This window comes from Strigops habroptila, chromosome 4 (assembly GCF_004027225.2).
Source record: "Strigops habroptila isolate Jane chromosome 4, bStrHab1.2.pri, whole genome shotgun sequence".
NCBI classification, from domain to species: domain Eukaryota; kingdom Metazoa; phylum Chordata; class Aves; order Psittaciformes; family Psittacidae; genus Strigops; species Strigops habroptila.
Genome location: NC_046358.1, coordinates 78,305,283 through 78,328,371, shown reverse-complemented (window position 1 = coordinate 78,328,371; position 23,089 = coordinate 78,305,283). Strand labels below are relative to the sequence as shown.

The following is a 23,089-nucleotide window of genomic DNA, read 5'->3' as shown; positions in this document are numbered from 1 at the left end:
CCAACCAAAATTACGCATTTTTTGTGGACTGTTATCCTTTTAAACAGTATTTAAATGCTGTTTAAAAAAACCCCACAAAATTATGCTGCTACTGAGAGCTTCTCAACACAAAGAGCAGTTGCTGCAGACAAATGCGGCCATGGTTACAAAAACCAACACAAAAGTTAATGCAAAAAGTAATCTCAAAAAAAGTTTATTAGCATGATTAAAAACACGTGAAGAATGACAGTAAGAGAGGAAGTAACTTAGCATGGAAGAATGTCCATTTCAACAGTTTGTATTCACCAAAGCTTGAACTGAATGGGTAACTTTATTGCCAGATTTCACTTGATTTCTTTAACAGTTCACACTGTATCAGTTTCATCATTAGTAGAACTATTGCTTTAGTTTGGATCTGACCCCTGTTGCAGGTATGTATAAAAAAATATCCTTCATTACTTCTGGATTGCAGAATACATTGTTGATTTAAGAGCTGGTAAAAAAAGACGATCTCAACTTAAGAGTCTGTTTAAAAAACAACTTTTCTCCTAATCGCACTACAAAGAAATACATTAGTATTTTGGCCTTTAAACTTCTCACATGGTATTTACTTAGCACGGCAATCCCGAATTCCCTCCCTTTAACCATAAATCAAACTCCTCTTTCAGAGGCTGCTTCTTGGGTTAGATTCTGGAGATTTACTTCATACACGCTTACACTGGCTTGAGGACGAAGACAGCATCATCTAGTACATAGTAGTCATTATACATATCACCTTCACATAGGTATGGCAGTCTGGTGAAAGCCTCTATGGCAAAACCAGCTTTACTGAAAACTTCTGGCAGGCTATTCACCTGTTCTTCCCAAGTGTGCCCTTTGATTTCCAAAACTTCTGAGGGCTTTTCCCACTTGCCACCTACTGAGAAAACAAAACAGATTTGTTTAAATTATAAAGAAAACTTTATTTTGTGATGTGTTTTCTTACAGCGAGCACATTACAGGTTGTATGGAATGGGAATGTTTGAAATGAAATACAGGTTGTATTCCATTCCACTCCGAACAGCAGGTTGACAAGCCATTTGTAGAGCTGTTGCAAGATCAGTTCAAGTTTTGCCTATTGTTCAAAAGCAGCTCCTTTTTAAGATTATCTTTGTTACATTTTTAACTAGCAATTCCAAGACTGGCTGAAAAGTAGCTTCCACTAGTGCAGCTGGTGTTCATCAGACATGGTCAGACAGGCTATTTAATGAAGATATTTTCCAGCATTATAAAATTCTTTCTTTATGCCCACCGCCTGGCCAAAGATGTCTTCACATAGTTACAGTAAACAGAGCCAGTAAGTTGAAAATGATTATTTGCTCTGAAGCTTCCATCTGTAGACCACCACATTATAACGGATGGCTACAGAATTTTTGTTCCTCCAGTGGCCACCTACTAGCTGACATGGTAAAGACTGCTTAGGGTCACATAAAATTAAGCCAAACACTTGTAGCATGCTGGAAACTGTGTTGCCATTTGTTATAACCAATGAAATAATCTGAAGGATTATAGGTACAGCCCTCAGAAGTTCAAAATTTAAAACTCTTCACTCATTTTCCAAGTAATGCCATGCACAAATAACAAATGTTTTCTGGTTTGGTCTGTACCTTTAACCAGTTTGTTAAATGCAACAGTAAACACCCTTCTAAACAGGAAGTTCTAAATCTTGTGATTCAAATGGTTCTGCAACTCCAAAGGTTTCCTAAGTTCCTCTTCCTTCAAGCAGAATCATGTTCAGACAGATAGAAGAAATGGCATCTTTCAACAAATTAAAAAACATGCTCATGCTGGTGTTACACTGGATTCTGTATGGAGCTGGTAAGACTTACTTCTTTTAAGCTTCTTGTATTGTCCTATGTAATAACAGTTATTCAAGATAGAAAAATGTTGTGGTAATGATTTGCAAATAGCTATGAAGTAAGAGCAGTGAAAAGTTTTACTGAGAATCAAGCTAATTTCTGCTATCTTCATACAACTTCCAAATTAAACAACTGTTAGTAAATGCTTTTTCTTCCAAAAGCCTGAAATGCTCCTGTACCCTAAGATTTCTGGGTTAAATTTACTGTGCTTCCCTGCAAAGAACTCCCCAGCAGCAGTATGTCAGCATTTCAGTGCAGCTATGCTTGTTTCAGAGGAGTTCAGCAGACAGTATCTACATGAACTGCAGCCATGGAGTTCTGCTCTGCAAGGCCACCGAGACCCCAGAATAACATGGAAAAGAGTATGGGATCAACTGCAGAAGCGCAAGCTGCTGTCTTTCACGACACAGGGTGCAAGTACACCAAGAACTCGTATTACTACAATCTTCACATTGCCGTAGCTGCTATGAAACGGCTCTGATGGTGATCTGGCACAGAAGTAGTTTCATTTTATTCCTGTAGAAGTCACAGACACTGAATCTGCTTAGATCTGGTCCATAAAACACTCAATGAGAAAAATTATGAAGGAACAATGCTGATTGTCCACCATGGACAGGCTTATAAACTGTGTATTGGCAGTAGATTAAGAGACTTCAGTTTATTTTTCTTCTTAATTTGTTATTTTCTAGGAAGTAGAAAAGGATGCTGTTAAGCAACTACCTTCATTTTCACAGCAACAATCTCAATTCCATTGTTTGAGTAAAATTAAATAGACTAAAACAATATTTAAATTATGGGTTTCAAGGACTAAAAAAAAAAATCTCCCAGAGCAGTCATATTAAGCCTCGCATTTCAGTTCCTTAATTAGAATTCTCTTCTCTGATTAACCTTCCTGTTTTCCCTGCACACATTCTTAAATGTCAGAACTAACAAGCAATATTATTATCCTTAGAAACCCACAGTCAATACATGTGACAAAGTGAAAGAATGTCTAGGAACTATTATGAATTCTAATCAATGTTATGAAAATGCTAAATTATAAATTACTGCATCTATGATATTTCCAATGCCTGCCATTGGCTGTCTCACTTGACTCGGAACAGGAACAGTAGAGAGAGAAACCCTTGCAGAACTATTGCACCATGCATCTACAGTTATGTCACACGATCTCCCCACTGCCCATCAACCCCCAAAACACTCAGGACTAAATCTGAGGTGGAGAACTACACAAGGAATTCTTTTGGTCTTCTCCAGGGCAAAAGGAGACACTCACAATATTTCAGATAGATTATTCTTCTCTATACTTTTTCAGACAAACAGAAAGCTAAGCACATTACCACCAAGGTAAAGCTGTTAAATGAACATATGGACAAGCTGCCTATGTTCTAAAACTAAAACTAAAAGAAAAGTTTGCTGGAAACAACCTTAAAACTTTCAAGTTTGAAATACAGTTGGTTTTCCTCCTTTCCTCCCACCTCTTCTCGAATGAGCCAGAAGTGTCTTATTTTCTTTTTAGATTGTGTCTTGCTTTTTAATTGACCCTCACATTACCATTGTTTATTCTCAACAGGTGTTACAGATACCTGCCAAGTCACTATAACACAACCCAAATTTCAGGAAGCTGAGTACTCCATGCACACTGTGTTCCTAACATGTACTTTCTCAGCTTTTGGATGCTCCTCGTCCCCACCTCAAGTTCTATGGTTTCGCTTTTTAACTAAGAAGCATGAGGATTTGTGTACTCCAGGATGCATAGATCATCAGAAGTACAAAGTACATTTATCAGAAAATAGCATTTTACTTCAGATCAATAACCTGACTGTAGATGACAATGCTGTCTATATCTGTGGAGTAGCATTTTCAGATTCAAGTTCACCCCAATCTAAACAAACAGGAGATGGAACAGTACTAACGAAAGCAGGTCAGTTGATCATTCCTTCATAATGAAGCATTTTAAAAGAAATACATTATCTTTCCTAAATATTATCTTTATTTACACTTTCGAGAATGGCATTTAAGATGGAAATACTAACAAAACTGTTAGTAGTATAACTATATTAAAATATTAATAGTAAAACCATGGAAGGATTCTACAAATAAGCATTTTAACCTTGTTTATTAGACTGTTGTCATACGATGCAAATTACTCCAGAATTCTGTAAATGAAAGAAGTTTTGCACTTCTGTTATCTAACAATACTCTACATCCTCCTAGATAAAGACTTTAATGGCTATCAGAAAGGAAGTACCAACAGAAAAATGAGAAGTAGAGAAACTGACACTTAGTGGAAATACATACAACAGAGTACAGGGTCTCAGAACTGGGGATTCATTGTCCCAGCTAAAGAGAAAAGGCTTAGTTCTGAACTTTTGCATCATTTGCCTTCTAGTTAAGAAAGTGATGAGACCTCATTAACTACATTTCAGTTTTGCATGCCTAAAACATGAACAAAAAAACCAAACCAAAACCAAACCCACCAAAACCCCCCAAACCAAACAACAAAACAAACAACCTAGCTAAATTATTACTTTCCCTATATTCCTTCCTTCCTCTATCTAATTGCATTTCTGAACAAAAGCCTGTAAGCTTTATTCAGATACCCAGAAATGTGGATTCTATTCTCTGTCTACCCCTAAAGGAAGAGTTCATAATAAAATGAACAAGTCTCCATTGTCCTTGCGAACACGCAGGGAAACAAAAGAAAAGTGATCACACTAAGGATTTTAGACTGAAAATGAACTTGACAAATATTGAGGGGTGTAAGGTTTTTTTAATTCCTCAGAGGGAGGGTGATGAAATGCAGAATCTGAAGAAAATTATGTGTATAAGAAGAACTGTCCTTTATTCTAACACTCACTTTTAATAAAGGAGCAGAGAAGCAGCACAGCAACAGAAAACTCGGCTTCATCTTCATGATCATCACCTCATCCTTACTGTTTCTATACAGTGCTACTGTATTCACATTCTTTTTAGTCTACAAGGTAGGAAAGTGATTTTTTAAATTTTGTTCATTTTTTAAAACTAAGCAGTTTCATCATCTCCATTAGGAGATTAAAAAGACATTCTTAGATTCTGTAATTTTTATGATTAAGTTTTAAAGAGGCGGTTGGTTGAAGTTCATATGCTGCACAGATCTGCAAACTGTTGTGTGGCACATACCTGTACTCTCAATAGCAACCACAGTTTCCTTTTTCAGTAAAGTGTCTAAAAGAAAAGGTATTCTAAAGTTAAAATTATCCTGAGAGTATTAAGCAGGAAGTTGGAGATTATCTATTGCGCTCACTCAAAAAGCAAAACTAGAAATTACCACTGTAAATCATCAACTTTCTGGATTAGTTTCCAGTAAAAGTAAAATGATTTAATGTCAAAGTATTTGCGACTGCAGACTGACTTGACTTGTGTAATGAAATTCTATTCATACATCATACATATATAGAAGAGAGACCTTGGTAAAATTTAAAAGCATCAGAGACTTTGAAGAAGTTTTATGCTTATAGGAAACAAAACATCAGAATGCACCTGGTTAAAAGTTACAGATATTGGATTTTTATTTTTTTTTTTTAATCTAGAAGAAAATTTGTGTTTGAGTAAAAACAAACACCCAAAGCTGCAACTGGAATCTTTATGTAATGATTAGACTTTGACATGAGAATGAGGACTTAACAGTCCTAAGTGGTATGATATGCTAAGATGGTTCGTTGCTGCAGTGATCACTGTCTAAGCATAAAGACAGGACAATCTTTTTTAGTTTTCTTTTTCTTTGAACTGGTGAAGTAGTATAATGGAAAACATTAACTAAGCCCTTTTCAGGGGAAAACAGGTTATCTGTGATGTGACTGGTTTACTTTTGAGAACTGGGTAGTGTTTCAGGCAGGTTCCACTGTACTCAAAGCAAAATCACTTGCAGCATCTACTACCAGAAGCTGAAAAAGGCCTTACACGCCTGAAAATGTCACTGATTTTCCAATGGTATAAGCTGATCTAAGGAAAGACTTTTCTCTACAAACTGTTTGACACTGTAAAAGAGCAACACTTATAACTATTCTGCTACTTTAGCAGTTGGCTTCTCAGACTTCAATTGCTTTTTATTATCTCTCTAGTTAAAACCAAAGCTGCTAAAGAAAAGAGGGAATGAAGACCAAAGAACAGAGAACTGTGTACGTTACCATTTCATTTGCTTTGCCTGTGATTCAGAATGTTTCCCCCCCCATCTTTTTTAAGTATATTGGGCATCAATTCTGTAATTAATTGATGATTTGGTTAAAGAAACATTCTGAGCTGTTATGGCTTTACTTCAGATTTGTACAAAACTAGTAAATGAATTTACATTTCACTAATTTATGTTTAACAAGTTGGATACAGGATAAAGTCAATCCATGTAAAGGCTACCTCTAATACAAAGCTTCCTTTAGGTTTTAAGTAAGTTTTGTTCAACCTTCTTCTAAAAGTAACACGTTTTGCTATTAACTTTTTGTTTGTTTAAATGATGCATTCAGGTAATCCCTGATGTATTTAAAACAAGTCTATTTAGAACCTGCATCACCATATATCCTTGAATAGAAGCCATACATTTAAATATCCATTAAAGAAGGCATATATGTTGAGATGTAATGTTAACGTAATAACCCTTCTACCTGTCAAACTGTAAGTTCTTAAAGTGCTATTTAGTAAGATTCCCAAAGATATATACAGGGGAAAAATCAGATGTTTCCATCAACTTCAGACGTAGCACTGACCTCAAGTATTTGAATAACTTGCAGAAAATCACCAGTGGACGAAAAATTTTTCAAGCAATTGCCCAGGAACTTCAAAAGCAGAGGTACACTGAACATTGCCAACAGCCTGTAAGTATCTATATACCAATACTGACATTCATGGGAAAAAGAGGAACTGGCAGCTTTTGAGTATATTATTTCCATTTCCTCTGGAAATGGAGTTTTAAAAGTTGATAAAGATCTAAAAAAGTTATTTTGCACAACAAAGACATTATAAAGCATTCTAAATGATCACACATACACATTTTTATATATATATGATAGCATATACTTTACAGAATGTATGTGTGTACATTTAAAAATGAAGCTTCCATAAATCTGTATCTGCCAAGAAGAGGTCTCAACAAGTGCTTCTGGACTTTTTAGTGAAATGCATAGAGCTATTAAGAGTCCCTTTTTGAAAAACAGTAGCTAGGTGTCAGGAACATTACAGAACTGTTATAAAAGCTCTGCAACATTCTGACAGATACTTCCTCTTCCTTCAACATACACAGCCTGAACTAAATATTCAACATCACTGGGTAAAGCCACACAACTTATTTCATCCTTCCAAATTCATGCCAATATGTCTTATATAATGACAGTAATTTTGCACATGCCATGTTAAGCTACAAAAAAAAAACAAAAACCCCAACTTTAGAAGTCACATGTATTTGCAAACAAATGGCTTCAAAATCCTGCTTCAAAAATGTTGCTTCTCTTGAGAAATTGTATAAATTTTTTCCTATTCTGACCATAGACTGCACTACTTCAAGATGCAAGGAGAAACAAAATGAAACATAGAATAAATGCATGCTTCTCCTCTATGCATTTTTATTTCATTATTTCCATATGGCCCCAATTGTTTCCCTCTGTGATTACCCCTTTAAAGACTTCAAGTCCCTGCTGACATGACCTGGTCCTTGGTTTGAGCATCAGCTATAAACACAGTGAAAATAAGGAATATGTTTTACTGCCTCTGTGCTCCCTGGAGATTACGAAAAGCCAAGAAGAAGAGAAAAACCTTTTGAATCCCATAGATGTCACATGAGCAAAACCAATTGGATAGTGGGGAGAAAGGAGTTTACTGAAACAATAAGGGGATGGAGTTTTCCTCAAAAAGAAAATTCTGCATTGTTTAAAAAATAAAAAAAAAAGTTCACACAGTAACAAAATACTTCTCAATTTTTCCCTTAGGAAGATTTGGAAGATGACACTGTTTATCAGAACAGATGAGCATGTGCAGCAGTTCAGATTTGTTCAGTATTTCCCACGCAGATGAAGAAGGGGCAGATGAAGAAGTTGAGCTTCTTCACATACTTCCTTTGCTTTAAAAAGAGAGGAGACCTTGCAGGGCAATGTTCTTGAAGAGTATATTTGAGGTTACCAAACCCAAGTGCATTGTACATTACATCTATGCTATATTTTACTTCTATTTTCCATTCTGCAAGAATAAGAACCATGGGAAAAGACTTCATAAGATAACTGCTAACCTTCATAAGTTTCCTTTTTCAGTTTAGATTTAATTCTATGTATTTTTTTCTTTTCACATAAGTTTATATGTATTCCTTTGATGTGAATTGAGCATTTGTGAAAGATGTGTAATTGACAGCAACAGAAAATAAACTTGTTTAACATGTGAAATTTTGATTTTAGTCATGTTAATGTGATAGTTATAGATGCAACAGATATACAGAATAACAGTTACTGAGTCTTAACAACAGCTTAAACAGAGCAAAACCTCTGTATTCTGTAGACAGGTAAGCGGAAATAACAGACAATATAAATGCATGTACTATCATAGTAAAGCTCAATTGGAATAAGAGCTTCTTCCCAGGCTATTTAGAAAAGGAAAGTAGAGGTCATAGTGAGAAGGTTGCTCCTGCAGTATTAAAACTCACTTGCTAGACAGTCAACCCCCGTCTTCCACTCCTACTATCCAAAGTCAGGATTACCTGGAGCAACAAGTTTTGCCTTTACATGCCTGTTCAACATGGAGGCAAGAATGAACACAGAAGAATATTAGCTAGCCAAAGTAGTACACAATGTATTTTTTTTTTAGCACCTTTTCTTTTAGCAGTTACTATCTAGCCAATCCACAAACTCCGCACTTCTACAAGAGATCTGTTAGTATCAGGCATTCTCCCTACCTAAGAACAGCTGCATCTTTTATCATCATTTAAACGAAGCAAAGCTTTGTATAACGGACGAAATGGCATTTCTCACTTCAGCGAGATGAGAACTGACAACTGAGACAAAGCAAGGGTTCACCAAGCACAGATCTGTTTCCAGCTCAATTTAGCAGCAAGGAAGATGGAAAATACACCTTTGTCTTCTTATCCCTGTCAATCAATCACAAGGAATTAATGTGTTCAACAGGAAAATTTCACAATCTCAGGCTGCTAGTGTTCACTACTTGTGAAGTATGGAGCCTCTGACATTTTTATTTTAGAGAAATTTAAACCAGTCTAGTCACATACTATCTAATAATGCCTTTAGATAAATATGGTGTCTGTATTAGGATTTTTTATGACCCTATGGGACACCTATTAAAAACATAGTTATATTTAATAGGTGTTCTTATGTAACTAGTCTAATACCTTACGATGCATCCAACTTACTTGCCAAATCTAGACATGTGCAAAAGTGCATTACTTTTTGTTCTTTATTTTGAAAATAAAACTCTGAAAAGCAAAGCCCCAGAAAGAATTTATGATTAAGCTACTTTGTTTGGACTCTAGGTGTCACTGTAATTCCAGAAACAGGAAGCACAGAAATATATTTTACCTCCTCCTCCACCTTGCTTTGTTCTCTTAAACCAAGTTTTATGTTATTCACATAAACTGTTTCCACAATTATCCTCCCATTAGATTACACGCAATAACCCAAATATCTTGTTTTGATCAAAGTTGTGTCTCCATTTGTAGGAGCTGATCTATACACTGAGGAAACACCTCACCTGCCTCATCTCTTCTCTATTTGTTTCCCCTCTAAAATTCAGAAGTTTCTCTAGGCGAGTCCAAACTGGTTTTAATTAGCTTCTACAAGAACTTACTCAAGCCATTAAGGGTTCTCCTCTTTGAATGTTCCAAGTGTATATTTTCGTTAAATAAAAGTCTATGGATGTATCCAACACTTTTTAAAATGCATCACCTTTTAGAACAGCTGAATGAAAATACTGAAATTCTAAAATAATTTTATTATCATGAAGATGGGCAGTTCATTGCCTATTTCTTTAGGCTATGGTTAAATAGATCTTAAGTGCGAAAGCTTCAGTGCAATGACAGTAGCTTTTGTGTGTTTTAATCTGCATTGTTTAAAGTAGTCTATATGGGTCCATGCCCATAATAGTGAAAAACAAAAACTGAGTATATTTTTAAGTTTCAGAATATATTATGGAAACAAAACTGCCTGAAGGAAAGTGACTAATCTCCTACAATTCCCCACCAGAAACAAAAGTATGACTTAGGTTTACAAGACTTCTAACAACAGATTTCAACTTTCAACAAGTAAGAATGACTGAGTTCCAAGGGACTAGAAACCTGCTCTGGGATTCCTGGAGTTATAAACTTAAATTTTTGTTCTCCTCCCAGTATATCGTAGAAGATTAATGATGAGGGATATAAGCAGATTTAAGAGTAGTTTCTTTCTTAATTCATCTACTGCCTGTTGAACCAGAAGTTGCATGCGGTCTGTCACAGGGTTACCCAACAACATGCAGAAAAGTAGATGCCAGGTGCAATAGTGATTGCAAAACACAAAGGCACATAGTTTTGAAGGTACACAAACAAAAAAGCCACCCAAATAATTTCCCAATTTCTGCTTCCAGTATGCCAGTGAAAGACTAGAAAGACACTGCTGTTATTATTTGGAACTTTAAGGAATTTTTAGAAGAGGAAGCTGTATTGTTCCGCATTATAGGAACAATAAGTTGTAACCAAATATGCTTGAAATACTGTACATGGACACATAAGTCAACCTCCCTCATCTCATTTAAGACATGCTACTTTTCAGAATAGTTACAAAATTATTTGCTCAAACACTGTATTTTAAGCAATTCTTCACCTGAGGGCATTATTTTATTTTTTATACTTAAAATTAATTTTTGTTACATTTCATCACATTGATTGCCAGAATGTTCAGGCTGTCAGTTGTGTATTTGCTGGATGTACATGCCTGTCCACAGACAAGTCTTAATACTCAAGGACAGCCAGTGTCCAAATGATGACTGATGAACACCAGCCTCCTGAATTCAAACCACTTTTAGGGTGCCTCAACCTGAATCCACAATCATAGGCATGTAAAAAAAGAGTTTCTAGTCTCTTTTGAAGTTTAGTCATAGGGACAGATTAACCCAAAAATCTCTCATGTATTTCTTCAAAATGCAACTAGGGGAAATAATGCAGGTTTGGCACTGCATTTTACTTTTTAATTCCAGTTACTGATACAACGTAAATGGTGGCTGATACTTTGTATCAGTAGGGGGTCTGTATTTTACTGCGAGAGCTCATGTTGGAAAGTGAACGTTATCTCCCCATGAATTTTTAGGTGCAGTTCATCTGAAACAGTTTGACCTGAACTGCTCTACCCAACATTACTGGCAGTTCTGATGGCTTTGCTCAGTTGGTCACTGGAGACAATTGGGGTGACCTATGACAGCAGCACAGGGCCCTAATCAGAGATCAGTTTTCCTATGTTGCTCCAACACTGCTCAAAGGTGGCAGAACAGGATATGTGACTTCAATATCTGAGCTTTTTGTTGGTGCCAACAACGCATGTTGGGGAAGTAAGAAAACAGCTTACAACATATGCCCTATTTAGCTATGATTTACTTCTGAATGTGCACCGTACAAGTTATTTGTGAAAAATCAAACACAAATACATCAATTAAACATTTAATTTGGGATATTGTAACCTACAAATGTTTTCTTTATCTGCCTAAATAGCTATTAATCTGTGTACTTACCATTTTCCACATATGGGTGAAATGGCAGAACTAATGCGAGAATGACTCTGCCTCTAGTTGGCTCCAGTACACTTCTAATATCTTTTAATACAGTCAGTGGTTGATCACAGCGATCCAGCAAATTCAAACAGCTGATGACATCATACTGAAATCCTGTGTTTTGCCATTCATTTATACCAAGCACTCTACAAAAAGAGATAGTCTGTTAAACAAACACAAGCTGAGTTCAAAGAGAGGCAGTGAAGACAAAAATTCCCTATGGATGTGTTGATAGCGCAGGTGAGGTCAGCCACCTAGCTGATGAGAAGAAACAGACATGATGCTTCCAGTCTTTCAGAAAAGAAAACTAAATCAACACTCAAAAGTGGGCATGGCTATATATCCAGCCATAAGAACCTGTGTATTGCCTTATAATCACCAGGCAATAAAGGAGACAAAAACAAAACCCCAGGTATTAAAAAAAAAAAAGTGTTGTCCTAGAATAAAACTGAAGCTACTTCTGAAGAAACAACAAAGTTGAAATATGATTAATGGCTTGCTGCAGCCTATCCACTCTGCTTTACCAGTGTGCCAACCCAGACTGGAAAGTAGCTGTTATGTTTCCACTCAAAAGACAGGCTAAAAAAAAGAAAGCCAGTTCCTTCATTCTTTGGGTTGAAGTCTAGGGATAAAGTGCCTGAAACACTAGCCATTACTCAATAAGACCGGATCTGCTGCCTGCAAGAACCTGCAGCAGCTGTGATGAATGCATGAACAAAGTTCTGAAAGTGCCGAGGGTTTAGTTACTAAATACTATTCCATCTAACAGCAGGAGCTAAGCAGAGCAAGAATAAAAGGATCTTTACACAGGTGTCTACACTGTAGGACTAAATACCGCAATAATCTGTGCCTATCTCTATTATCAAGACTCGGTTTGCTTTCTCTGCAGTGACTGTCTTCCAATTCTGGACTGTTCAGTTAGGCTGTTTGCCTGATTTTCATCTTCCTGACTCCCTCTTTTAAAGCAATTTATGCAAGCTATGAAGAAAGAGACTTCAAAATTGTTGTTGCCTATTTTGTCTTAAGTAATTGCAGGCAACTTCTGTGTAACAAAAGCACTGGAAAGAAGGAACATTAGATGTGTTTGTTTTCCTGCTTTTGTACAGGTTAAACTTTTCCATAAAGATCAAGCAACACAGGAATTGACTGAAAATAGTGATCATTCATTAAATACTACAGATTACTCTGCTGTAATGTCTGATAAAAAGGATGTAGGAAGTATTCAGCACAATACCTGTATTTCTTCTTCTGAAGCTGCCATATCATAGTTTCAGACAATTCAGTGGCATAGATTTCTTCAAAATGAGGACTCATGACTTTAGTGACTTCTCCATCTCCAGCCCCTAAATCAAGAAGCCTGTGGGATTTCCATTCTGGATTTATTTTAAGCAGTCTTTGAAATTGTTCTGGAGAAAACACAAACATTGAGCCCCTTCCCAGCAGCCTGAAATGTAAAAACAAAGAAATGACCCATTTTGTATAAACTTTAACAGAAAGGACAATAAAGTAATTTGGAACGTGCTTTGGCAGCAACCAGTCATACATACATAGCAGGCAAGGTCACTGCTCAGATAAATTCTAAATCCAGTTCAGCTTGCCTTGCACTTGTCAGAGATCAAACACACAGCCACATGCAGTTATAGTGGTTAAGACTTCAGGAGGAATTTGATTAGGTGAGGAAGGGCTCACGGGGTGCAGCTCAAGAAAATGATCACATTAGAAAAAAAGAAAAAAAAAGGAAGGGGAGAGAAAGAGAGGCAAAGATAAAGGCTGGACCTTATTTGTCATATTTGCACATCTGAATCTCTGCCACCTACCTGAGGAAAATAATAATAAATGAAATAACAGAGGTAATAAAATGGCTGCAACAGAGGTGTGCACAATGAATGAGGAATAGGATATGGAACTAGGAGGGAAGCCAGGAAACGGATTTAAAGAAGAGATGGGGCTAACGCTGCTGGAGTGACAAAAGGGATTTTTTTTTTTTAATTGTATGTTACAATGGCTTTTGCTGCTGTCTGCAGATCCTGCATTCAACATGAAGAGCTGTGGAATAGAAAATAGGGAACTCATTAAGGAATTGGGTAGAGGTGACAGTTGGATTCCTTATGGATCAAGTCAATGACATACCCGCCTGTAACTGTTTGAAGACTACACAGTGACAGACTTCAGCTGTCACAACAGAATTCAGAAGATGAAACAGTTAGGAGAACAAGCAGAGGAAAAAGAACTGGTCAGTAATAGATTGAACGTAGATAAATACCCTGGATAGCAGGTTAAACAAAGACAATGAACAGAAACCTTTTATGTCCAAGGGGGAAAAAATGCTAAACAAAGATAAAAATAATCAAACAATAAAAATATGTGAAAAGGAGGCAGCCAAGGAAAGATTGACTGTACTAAAGCACAAAGAAACAAATGAACAAAAAGGATAGAGTATACAAAGTCATACAGAAGAAACTAAAGCAGGATAATAAATGTATAAAAGTAAACAGAACACAGCCAGTTTAAGCAGAGCCCCCTTGCAGTACACTTGTGTCAGTCCACACTGGTAATTGGCTCATAGCTATTATTCCTAACAGCACGATGAGGTGGTACTCAAAGCACTGGAGGGCCTTTGAAAAAAGAGAAAAAAAAAAAAGAAAAATGGAAGAGAAAGGAAGAAGAGGAGACCAAAGGAACCTTTATATAAAGCTACAAGTAACTAAGAACACCACAGGGAAGCTCATCGAGTCATCTGGTTAGAAAATAAGTGAAGAGATTATTTTTCTAGCCTTGGTAGGCAGCTACTATCCTCATACCAGACTGTACAGAAGCATGTAGTAGATGCAGCGGTGGGGGTGGTGGAAAATTCAGGTAGATGTAACAAAATGCATTCTTCATGAGGTCAAAACTGATAAGCTGTTAAAAATATGTCTGAATGGGGTGATGTGAACAAAAAAAGGCACTGACTTTTTTGGAAAAAATACTAAAGCCCCCACATTTTGCTACCCCACCCCCCCCGCAGCCACAGAAGAGGAGGATGCAGTAAGACCAGGAAAATACTACAAACTCTTTCCTGGTGTTCCTGATGTTTCAAACATGCTGTGTCAGAAGCTACCTGTTCAAGTACAGCTAACAGGCAAATGGAGGTGAAATTAAGTTTTACAGAATAAGAGAAAAGACAGAATTTTGTTCCACATTCGTGTTACCAGAAAACACTCTTGCCAACTTCTGCATTATTTAGTGATCTGCCCAGGTGTGCAGTGGGTGTGAACACACTCTATTGTAGAAATAGTTTTAGATGCAATACAGAATTGACTGGGGTACAGCCAACTTCAACAAGGACAATCACAACAATAACTGATACAGATACAGCAGTAGGTAAAGGGTAAGGTTGGGGCAGGGAGAAAACAGAAGGAAGAGACACAAAGAGAACACTCTCTTATTCAGAAGGAAATTAATCTAATGGTTATAAAATACAATTAGAGTTCTCCACCTTTCTCTTATTAATTGTAATTACCTCCTCTGTCCCCCCATACAGGAAATGGTGTTCTTCAGTTAAGAGGGCTGGGCACAAACAGCACAATAGGGCATTTCAGATCTGTTAGACTGGCAAAGGGAAAACTACAAATTTAAGAAAAGCTGATAGATCAAGGGGTATAGCTGAACACTTGAAAACTCTAAATCCAAACTGTATTCAGTTTACCTAAGATTGACTTTTCACTTACCCATTAATAGATGTTCTAGACATAAAGAGGCTAAAAATTGAGGACACGAAAGAGTGATAGAGCTGGATAAACAGCCAGCCTGATTTCTCAATGCTGTTGTTTAAGAAGATTTGTGTTCCTTGGTCAAGGTAACTCTGGACAAAAATAGGCTGAAGGGATTCAGACAACTGTTCTGTGTTGCACACATACCACTAGAGAAAGAAATAAAGGATCATTAAAAAGTTCAGCAATATAAAACCAAAAGTAGTTAAAACAAACTGAATATGCAGAAGGCTGTTATCAGTTTCTGTAAATATAAAAATCCAGGGTTTCCTACAAACTTTTTCACAAGTTTCAGGATTAATTTCACTTAGATTTGAATTGTAATCAAGTAAGGACCAATTACTTTCTAAGAAATAATGCTTTTAATTTTTGCCTTAATCATTACCCTGCACTTTGAGGAATTCTACAAAGTAAATTCCCTAGAAAGCAAATACAGGTCCTCTATGGAACAGCACCATGGTGATAAAATAGTATGAGGTTGGATAACATTATTTTCTATCTTCCAACTCGTTCTCAACTTTTCCCTAGGCATCCTCTGAAACCCAATCAGCAAGTGCATTTGCAGTATTTTTCCAGGAAAGAAGATAAAGCATCCAATCAATACTTTTGACCAGAGCTTGTCTGTGTGCTGGACTGTTTCTTCACTCACCACTACCAAAGGGCAGGTCATTACATCTATGACCTGCTGCCTCCCAGCATCTCTACTAAAAAAAGAAGCAAGTTCCCACATCTAGGAAGTCATCAGTATCAGATGAAAGGCAGTTCTACACTTCATATTGGTAAAATCTAAAGCCCAAGGTAAAATGGGTCAATGATTCCTCTTGCATTGTATTGCCTGGTAGCAACCAGTCCTTTACAAACTAAACTAACTCTGATAAGCATGTTATTGTTCAACTAATTGTGAAAAAAAAAGAATGATACTTTTTGAGATCAAATCTAGTTGGAAAAGTAATAAAACATAAAATACCCTACTATTTTACTATCCCTGTGTAAGGCATATCTGAACTCCTTTAAAAGCTGTTTTACATGATTTAAATGCAGAAAAAACACCTGTGCAGAACAAGGCAAACATAAGTTCTGAAATTTTAGGACCCTCGTGGCCACCTTCTGCACCTCCAGCAAATATCTGTAACGCTGCAGCATTCTGGAATGTCAGCACTGACAATAAACTTCAAAAGGTTATTCACTACTAGGGTGCAATGCCAAGCTAAAACCCCCTACACTCAATATGCAGATGTTACTAAAAAAAGTTTTAAACGTCATTTTAATTCAGAAGGTTACTCTTATTTTTCACTCTCCTACACTTATGCAGTTATTGTCAGCCCTTCTATAAGAATCTCTAATGCCATTGTGTCTATTTTCTAATATCAAGAGCTATTCCCCACAGCTAGCACTCTCTTATCTCCCCCTTACCTCTTACAATAATGTTCCTTAACCTAGCTGCATGTGTTTATTGTGCAGATAGGGAGTTATAAGTATCTTAAAGAGAAATGGAGAGTTTTAACAGAATCTTGTAAAAATGCATGTAGAAGGACAGCAAACGGTCAGCTGGGGTATCTCCCCAATGATTTAACAGCCAAGATTGCATCTATAGCCATACAATGCAAAAGGTGTGCTCATACCCTGATCCCTTCACATCTGTTGTACCTTGTTGGGAGGGGAACTTAGCGCATGTTTACACAGTGTTCAGCACAATGAGACTTCCAGTCACTACTGTAAAATAAATAATAATGGGACAGGATTCTTATTCCAGCACCCTGCTGCTTCACAATAATAGTGCCAGCAAGCAGAGGGGAGCAGACAGCTGCACCAAGATCATTATGCCAGATTCATAAACAGGGGTTCCATCAAACACCAAAGCAGCAAGGGATGTCAAGAGCCCCCAGCCAAGGAACAAATATAAGCCTGCTTAGGTTTACTTTGAAAACCACTTGTGTAATGGGTACATTTCTGGCAGAATCAGGCTCTTAACTGTACTTTCAAGCACACTTGCAGGCAGCAGAAGTAAGTGATTCTTCCCTCTAAAAACCAGACTTTGAGCAAGTCTGTGCCACATGACGGAGCATGGCACAGGGAGCCCTGAGACTGCTGATTTACCAGTTCAGGTCTTTTCTCACTGCAGCACAGTGCTAGTTAAATGAATCAGCATAGTCCAGTGATTCCCAAAAGTAATCCCTAGTGAGTCGTGAAAAACCACTAAAGCAGTAGCCTGTGTACTTTGTCCATCCATCTTCAGAAGCCAATTTCAGGAGCCTGGCAGAAGCGAATGAACCCAAGGAGCAGGCTGGGCCATGTGTCAGGTTCACTCATCCAGACTGGACAGGTCTGGAGCGGCTCAGATGATCTGCCTTTTTCCATGTGTTGCCATTTTCAACCCAGAAAAAAATGTATCCAACTATCAAAGCTTTGGGAAACAGTCTTTGTTCCATAAGCAATATGATGACATATACACTGTACCTGAACTCACACATCTTGCTTCTGCACTGAACTGTCACCTGTAGTTCCAGCATCTAGCCACAGAAATCAACAGTCCTACAATTCTTGTCTTTTAACACTTCTAAATATTGATATATATTGACATAACTGTTGGCAGAATGATGATGGTAACAATTGTGAGAAACTTGTTTCCAGAAATTAGGCATTGTTGATAGACCTTCTCTAATTTCTTCCTCATGGTTAATCTTGCCAATAAGGTTATCGGCAACTACCTAGATAACACTAGTAAATAATAGAAATGATAGCAGATGATAGAAGGGGGGAAAAAAACCCAAGCAAAACAAACCAAAGGCAACAGAGGATAAAACCAATCCAAATTTCAGATGACAAAACTGGTGAAAAACACCTTAACTCTGGAATTACTTCCTCAGAACAGAAACTGCTTTTGTTTTCCTCCATGTACAATACATGAAGAGCCCTTTTCAGGCCACAAGTTTCATGACAGAAATCAATCTCTCGTAGCACAACAGCAGAAAAACTACAGCACAAAATATGTTACGACCTTTGTTAAAAGAAAAATTATAGACAACTCTTGCCTAATATTAGTGAAAGGAAGAAACTGTTCTTTTAGATAAGTTACATAAAACTATTGAAGTCAGTAAAACTGCAAGGAGTTAAAGTACCTGAGGCCTCAACATGCAATCCTTACTTATGAGTAACCCCACAAACTCTGTAACCATAAATCTTGTTAAACTTACTAAATAATCGATACTTTATGTTTAAAATCTAGATCCAATAAATTAGAAATTGAGATTATCCAATGCAGACCATCTACCAGTGGATGACATAATCATCTCCATAACACATTTCCTTGGCTGACTTTGTCTTTCTAGTACAGTTTTTCACAATACAAGAGACTTTCAGATTCTCTTTTTTCACCAGAAGGAAGTTCTTTCTGTAAATCTGAATTCTGCTTCTCTTTGTACTTATGTAGTGAGTGATCCAACCACAAACCATATTCATCAAACCCCACTAATACATTCACTTGGTAGCAAGATTCTGGGTCTCAGTCCCCCCCCAGAGCACTAAAGAAGCTTCAGTAACGGATCAGCTTGAAGAATCACGGTGCATAATTATGTTCTACCTTATACAGCAGTCTTTAAGTATTTGTGCTATGTCTTCTTCATTAGCTCAGCTCTGTATATTTTACTTAGAATAAGTTAGTATATTCCTTCAGCACTAAGAGTTTTTATTAGCCCTTCTGAATTCCTGCCAGATTTTCAGCAGCATTTTGGTAAAATGCAATGCAGATCTGAACATATTCCAAATGCAACCATATCACATAGCCATTGCACTGCAAGGGTATAGCCCCTCATTTCCCACAAAGTACTGATCCACGTGCCTGTACTGCCCAAGTATAGAACTAACCTTTTATTGCAGTCATATCACATTGCAAATTCATTTCCAGCTTGCCATCTACTACTGTTCCAAGACCTCCGCGAGCTTCACAGTTTCCCAGTTGCTCACTTTTTCCTATTTTCCTCTAGTACTAATTAAAAACGTCTCCGTGATTACAAACCCACCCCATTCAACATCACCTGCAAACTTCATTCAAGTGTACTCACAGAGCCCACCTGGCAGACGGTTTACATCTCTCAGGAGCAACTCTGACACCCGACCCGACGCCTCACCTGGGTAAGGGGACACGGCGCTGGCTTCCCAACCCGCTGCTACCGCCGGGCTCCGAAGAATCCCCGCGGCGAAGACCCAAGCCCACAGCAGCTCCAGCCCCAGCACCTCGCCTCTCCTCCCAGCAGGCTCCCGGACGCATTTCACACGTCAACTTTCTCACCGGCAGGACCGAGCTGTTCCCTCTCTTTGTCTGGCGCTGCCCGGCCCGGTGCCCCCTCAGCCTGCACCAGGGTACCCCGCTCCCCCCACCCCGCTCCCGCGGCGGCCGGTGCCTCAGGACGCCCCGGAGGACGACGGCTCCCCCCACACCCCCCGCCCGCTGCCCCCGGCGGAGCTCCCCGGGAGGGCGGGGGGAGGCCGCCGTGCCCGCCCGGGAGCCCCCCGCCCAGCCCCGCCGGGCACGGGGAGGGAGGGGAGAGGCGGGAAGGGAAGGGCGGCTTCCTTGGGGCTGTACCTGGTGGTTCTCTCTCGCGCCCGGGGCTGGCTGGCTGTGGCTGCCCATCATATTCACGTAGATGGACCTGGATAAAGGGCTCCTCAGGTATCTGGCAGGGCCAGCCCACATCTTCCTCCTCAGCACCCACAGGAACAGGGTGTAGCAGCCCAGCCAGACCAGCCACAGTCTCATCGGGGAAGGGGCGCGGAATCACCCGCTGCCGCCGCCTCCCCTTTCCATGGCAGCGGCGGCGCCGGCAGCACGCAGCCCGCCCGGCTCGGCTCCGCTCCGGGGCCCGCACACACGCTCAGGCCGGAACGCGCGGCGCCGCGCCAGCGGGGGCCGGCCGGACGCCTTTGCTGCGACACGCCGCAGCCTGGCGCGTACCCGCTCCCTCCCTTTCTCTCGCCAATCACAGCGCAGGCGAGGCCGTGGCGCGCTGCGTTCAACCCGGCGCGGGGCAGGCTCCGTGCCGCCCGCCCCGTCCCGCCGCTCCTTCCCCCGCCACCGGTCACCGGCAGCCCGCTCCCCGCCGTGCGGGGCTCCCGCCGCCTCCCTCAGGCGCGCACGTGCTTGGCGCCGCCCTGTCACCCGGAGCTGCGCGTGCGCGGAGCGGGCCGAAGCCGGGCCCGGTACCAAGCGTTGGCCATGGAATCCTCGAAGGACCCCATGGAATTAGAACCAAGCGTTAACTAAGGCTCAGACCTCAGGGCCGAGTTCATTTCTTGGCTGCCACAACAGTAAATGCTGAAGTGGGGCTTTGCACAAAGCTCTGCTTGGCTCCCATCAGCTCCAGGTTCTTCCTGTACAGAGGAATAAGGTAGATAAGCATGAGGTGATGAGATTCCTTAAAAACCCAAACCACAAGCATTTAAAGATAAATTGCATCATTACAGGGTTTGCTTTTCAAAAGGAACTTGTGTTTGCAGATGAAAGACCACAATTGTTTGAAACACAAAACTAGGTGTCCTCAGACCTTGCAATTTTTCATCTAAGTAACTATCTTGAAGTGGTTCAGAGTAAACCTTATGCTCATGTGGAATTTCTGCAACGTTTTGTTTTATAAAGCTGTCTTCACAAAACTCACAGCCTGGGCTCTGCAGCACAAGCACGGGGCGCTGCACAGCGGGATCTAAGGCCCTCGATCCAGGATTTTTTTTCAAGACACAGGGATGTGCATGTAGAAGGAGGAGAAGTCATTGTGTAGGCAAGAGAACAAGAACTTGAGAGACTTCTGCACCCAGTTTCTGTGCATGGGGATGCAGTGGGGCATGGTGGAGACCACTGGATAAAAATGCATCCTTAATGCAACTGGGACCCTATGGAGAAAGTGGGACAGGTCAATATTGATAAACATATTTTGGCTTTTTGCACAGCAGCACGTGGCTTTGGTAGAACAAAAGCCATAGTCACTGTGGGTTTGGGTCAGGCACCACTGTTCTCACTCTCTCAGAAACATAGGTTGGTTGTGGTAATAGCGTAGGAAGTGAGGAAATCGGTATACAATTGAAACTGAAAGAAAATCTAGACAAAGTCTATCTCATTAATCAAATTCCAGCAGAGTATGGCATCAGGGCTCTCATCTCTAATCCCTGAAAATTGTTTCTTAACAACCACAAGCAATTGGTATCTTTCCTTTTGATCAGATTTCAAAGGCTGGAGTTGAGCCCCTTAATTTCCTGGTAAGGATGACACTGGAAGTCAGACCATAGAATCATAGAATCAACTAGGTTGGAAAAGACCTTCGAGATCATCAAGTCCAGTCATTACCCCAGGACTGCCAAGACCACCACTAAACCATGTCACTGATCCTGGCTTCTACCTGGAAGATCCTCTGATTAAGCACTTATCATATCCAACCTTGCTTATCCGAGGAAATCAGCAAAACCAGAGCAATAACAGGATATTGCTAGAGGATTTTTCTGTTCAGTTTATTTTCCCTGATGTTTAACCTCCTCAAGGAAAGTTTCTGACATAAGAGCTTTAGACAGTTTTCCACATGAAGATTTTTTCTCTCCACTAGCTAGATAGGCTAAGATGCCATTTTGGTCTATTTCTTTTTATTTGGTTTGGGATTTCTCTGCTTTCGATGTATGTTCTTGTTTGTAAAGACAGATTAGTTTATTTTTTTCCCTCCAGGAATAAAACAACTTTGTAATCAAAATCCAAACTTGACAAAAGCTAAATTTGCTGCTTTTTAAACAGACATCTGCGCACAGTGTGTAAACCAATAAATACAATTGCTTCAGGTTAGTTACATGTTTTTCACAGGGAAACATATCTTAATTTTATCACGTGTAAAATACGGATAATGAATTGCACACCAAATAAATTAAGAAATATGCTAGCTTTTGTCTTTGCATTGTAGGTATACAACCAGGGTATGTTTTAATGAGATTTTTCAAAGTTCCTACTCAGTGTTGCATTTGTCATTAATATTCTACTGCGGCAGCTGTATGTGAAGCGTATTTTTCTCTTGACAGGCTATGAAGAACACACTACTCATGCATATTTAGGCAGTAATTTTTATGTATTGTCATTCACATATAGGCTGGTGGAATTGTAGCCAATTGCTGGACAATCTCAGAAAACTATTTGTTGTGTGAGTGTGTGCATATGTAATTCCAAGCAATCAGTGTGCTGGGAGAGGATTTCCAGGAAATAAAAAAGGAATCACTTTCTCGTCAACTATTTAGTTAGTGTTTCCTTTTTCTCTTGATGGAAAAATTCCTTAATCAATTGAATACCTCAAGCCCAAAAGGTCCCAAACATACCCAAACGTTTTAAAACACCATTTGGGTTGTGGTGGTCACAAGGAGCCTGGTCCTCTAGAGTAGGACTCGCAGTGACAGGGCTGGCTGCACACCCTCACATATTCTAAGATGTAAACCTGCAATTTTCCTGATCAAGTTCAGCAATAAAACAACTTTCCCGTCTATTATTTAAACAATAGTAAGAAAGTGATTATGAAAAAGGTCTTTAAGATAAACAAACACAGACAGCTATCTAAAATCCTCTCCTGCAAGGGTAACCCAGGAAACGCAGTTGTGGGTCTGTCTAACCCTCTAAGACAACTCTCTCCACTCTCTGTTGTATGTTCCTTTACAAAAGCAGCTAGAATTCTTCTGACTGCATGT

The 23,089-nt window shown here is 39.2% G+C and overlaps 2 protein-coding genes across 2 annotated transcripts; one reads left to right on the top strand and one right to left on the bottom strand.

Annotated features, from left to right (window-relative positions):
- Nucleotides 1-164: 164 nt before the first annotated feature.
- METTL9 (methyltransferase like 9) lies at nucleotides 165-20,498 on the bottom strand. Its single transcript, XM_030483953.1, has 5 exons — nucleotides 19,971-20,498; nucleotides 15,347-15,537; nucleotides 12,871-13,080; nucleotides 11,598-11,782; nucleotides 165-898 (listed from the first exon to the last, which is right to left on the bottom strand). Exons 1-5 carry the CDS (start codon nucleotides 20,142-20,144, stop codon nucleotides 693-695), a joined length of 966 nt encoding a protein of 321 aa, XP_030339813.1. The 5' UTR covers nucleotides 20,145-20,498; the 3' UTR covers nucleotides 165-692.
- Nucleotides 1,735-9,690, top strand: IGSF6 (immunoglobulin superfamily member 6). The gene is made up of 6 exons (XM_030483954.1): nucleotides 1,735-1,836; nucleotides 3,448-3,798; nucleotides 4,746-4,858; nucleotides 5,978-6,034; nucleotides 6,638-6,721; nucleotides 7,829-9,690. The coding sequence occupies exons 1-6, from the start codon at nucleotides 1,749-1,751 to the stop codon at nucleotides 7,865-7,867; spliced, it is 732 nt and encodes a 243-aa protein (XP_030339814.1). The 5' UTR covers nucleotides 1,735-1,748; the 3' UTR covers nucleotides 7,868-9,690.
- Nucleotides 20,499-23,089: the final 2,591 nt, after the last annotated feature.

What these genes read in the sequence shown, in the direction of transcription:
- IGSF6 (XM_030483954.1), top strand. Translation starts at nt 1,749, where the DNA reads ATGTTCAGACAGATAGAAGAAATGGCATCTTTCAACAAATTAAAAAAC. An exon ending in CTGGATTCTGTATGGAGCTG is followed by an intron (nt 1,837 to 3,447) that starts GTAAGACTTACT and finishes TATTCTCAACAG; the next exon opens with GTGTTACAGATACCTGCCAA. An exon ending in AACAGTACTAACGAAAGCAG is followed by an intron (nt 3,799 to 4,745) that starts GTCAGTTGATCA and finishes CTTTTAATAAAG; the next exon opens with GAGCAGAGAAGCAGCACAGC.
- METTL9 (XM_030483953.1), bottom strand. Translation starts at nt 20,144, where the DNA reads ATGAGACTGTGGCTGGTCTGGCTGGGCTGCTACACCCTGTTCCTGTGG. An exon ending in GCGCGAGAGAGAACCACCAG is followed by an intron (nt 15,538 to 19,970) that starts GTACAGCCCCAA and finishes TTCTTTCTCTAG; the next exon opens with TGGTATGTGTGCAACACAGA. An exon ending in TCTAGAACATCTATTAATGG is followed by an intron (nt 13,081 to 15,346) that starts GTAAGTGAAAAG and finishes TTTACATTTCAG; the next exon opens with GCTGCTGGGAAGGGGCTCAA.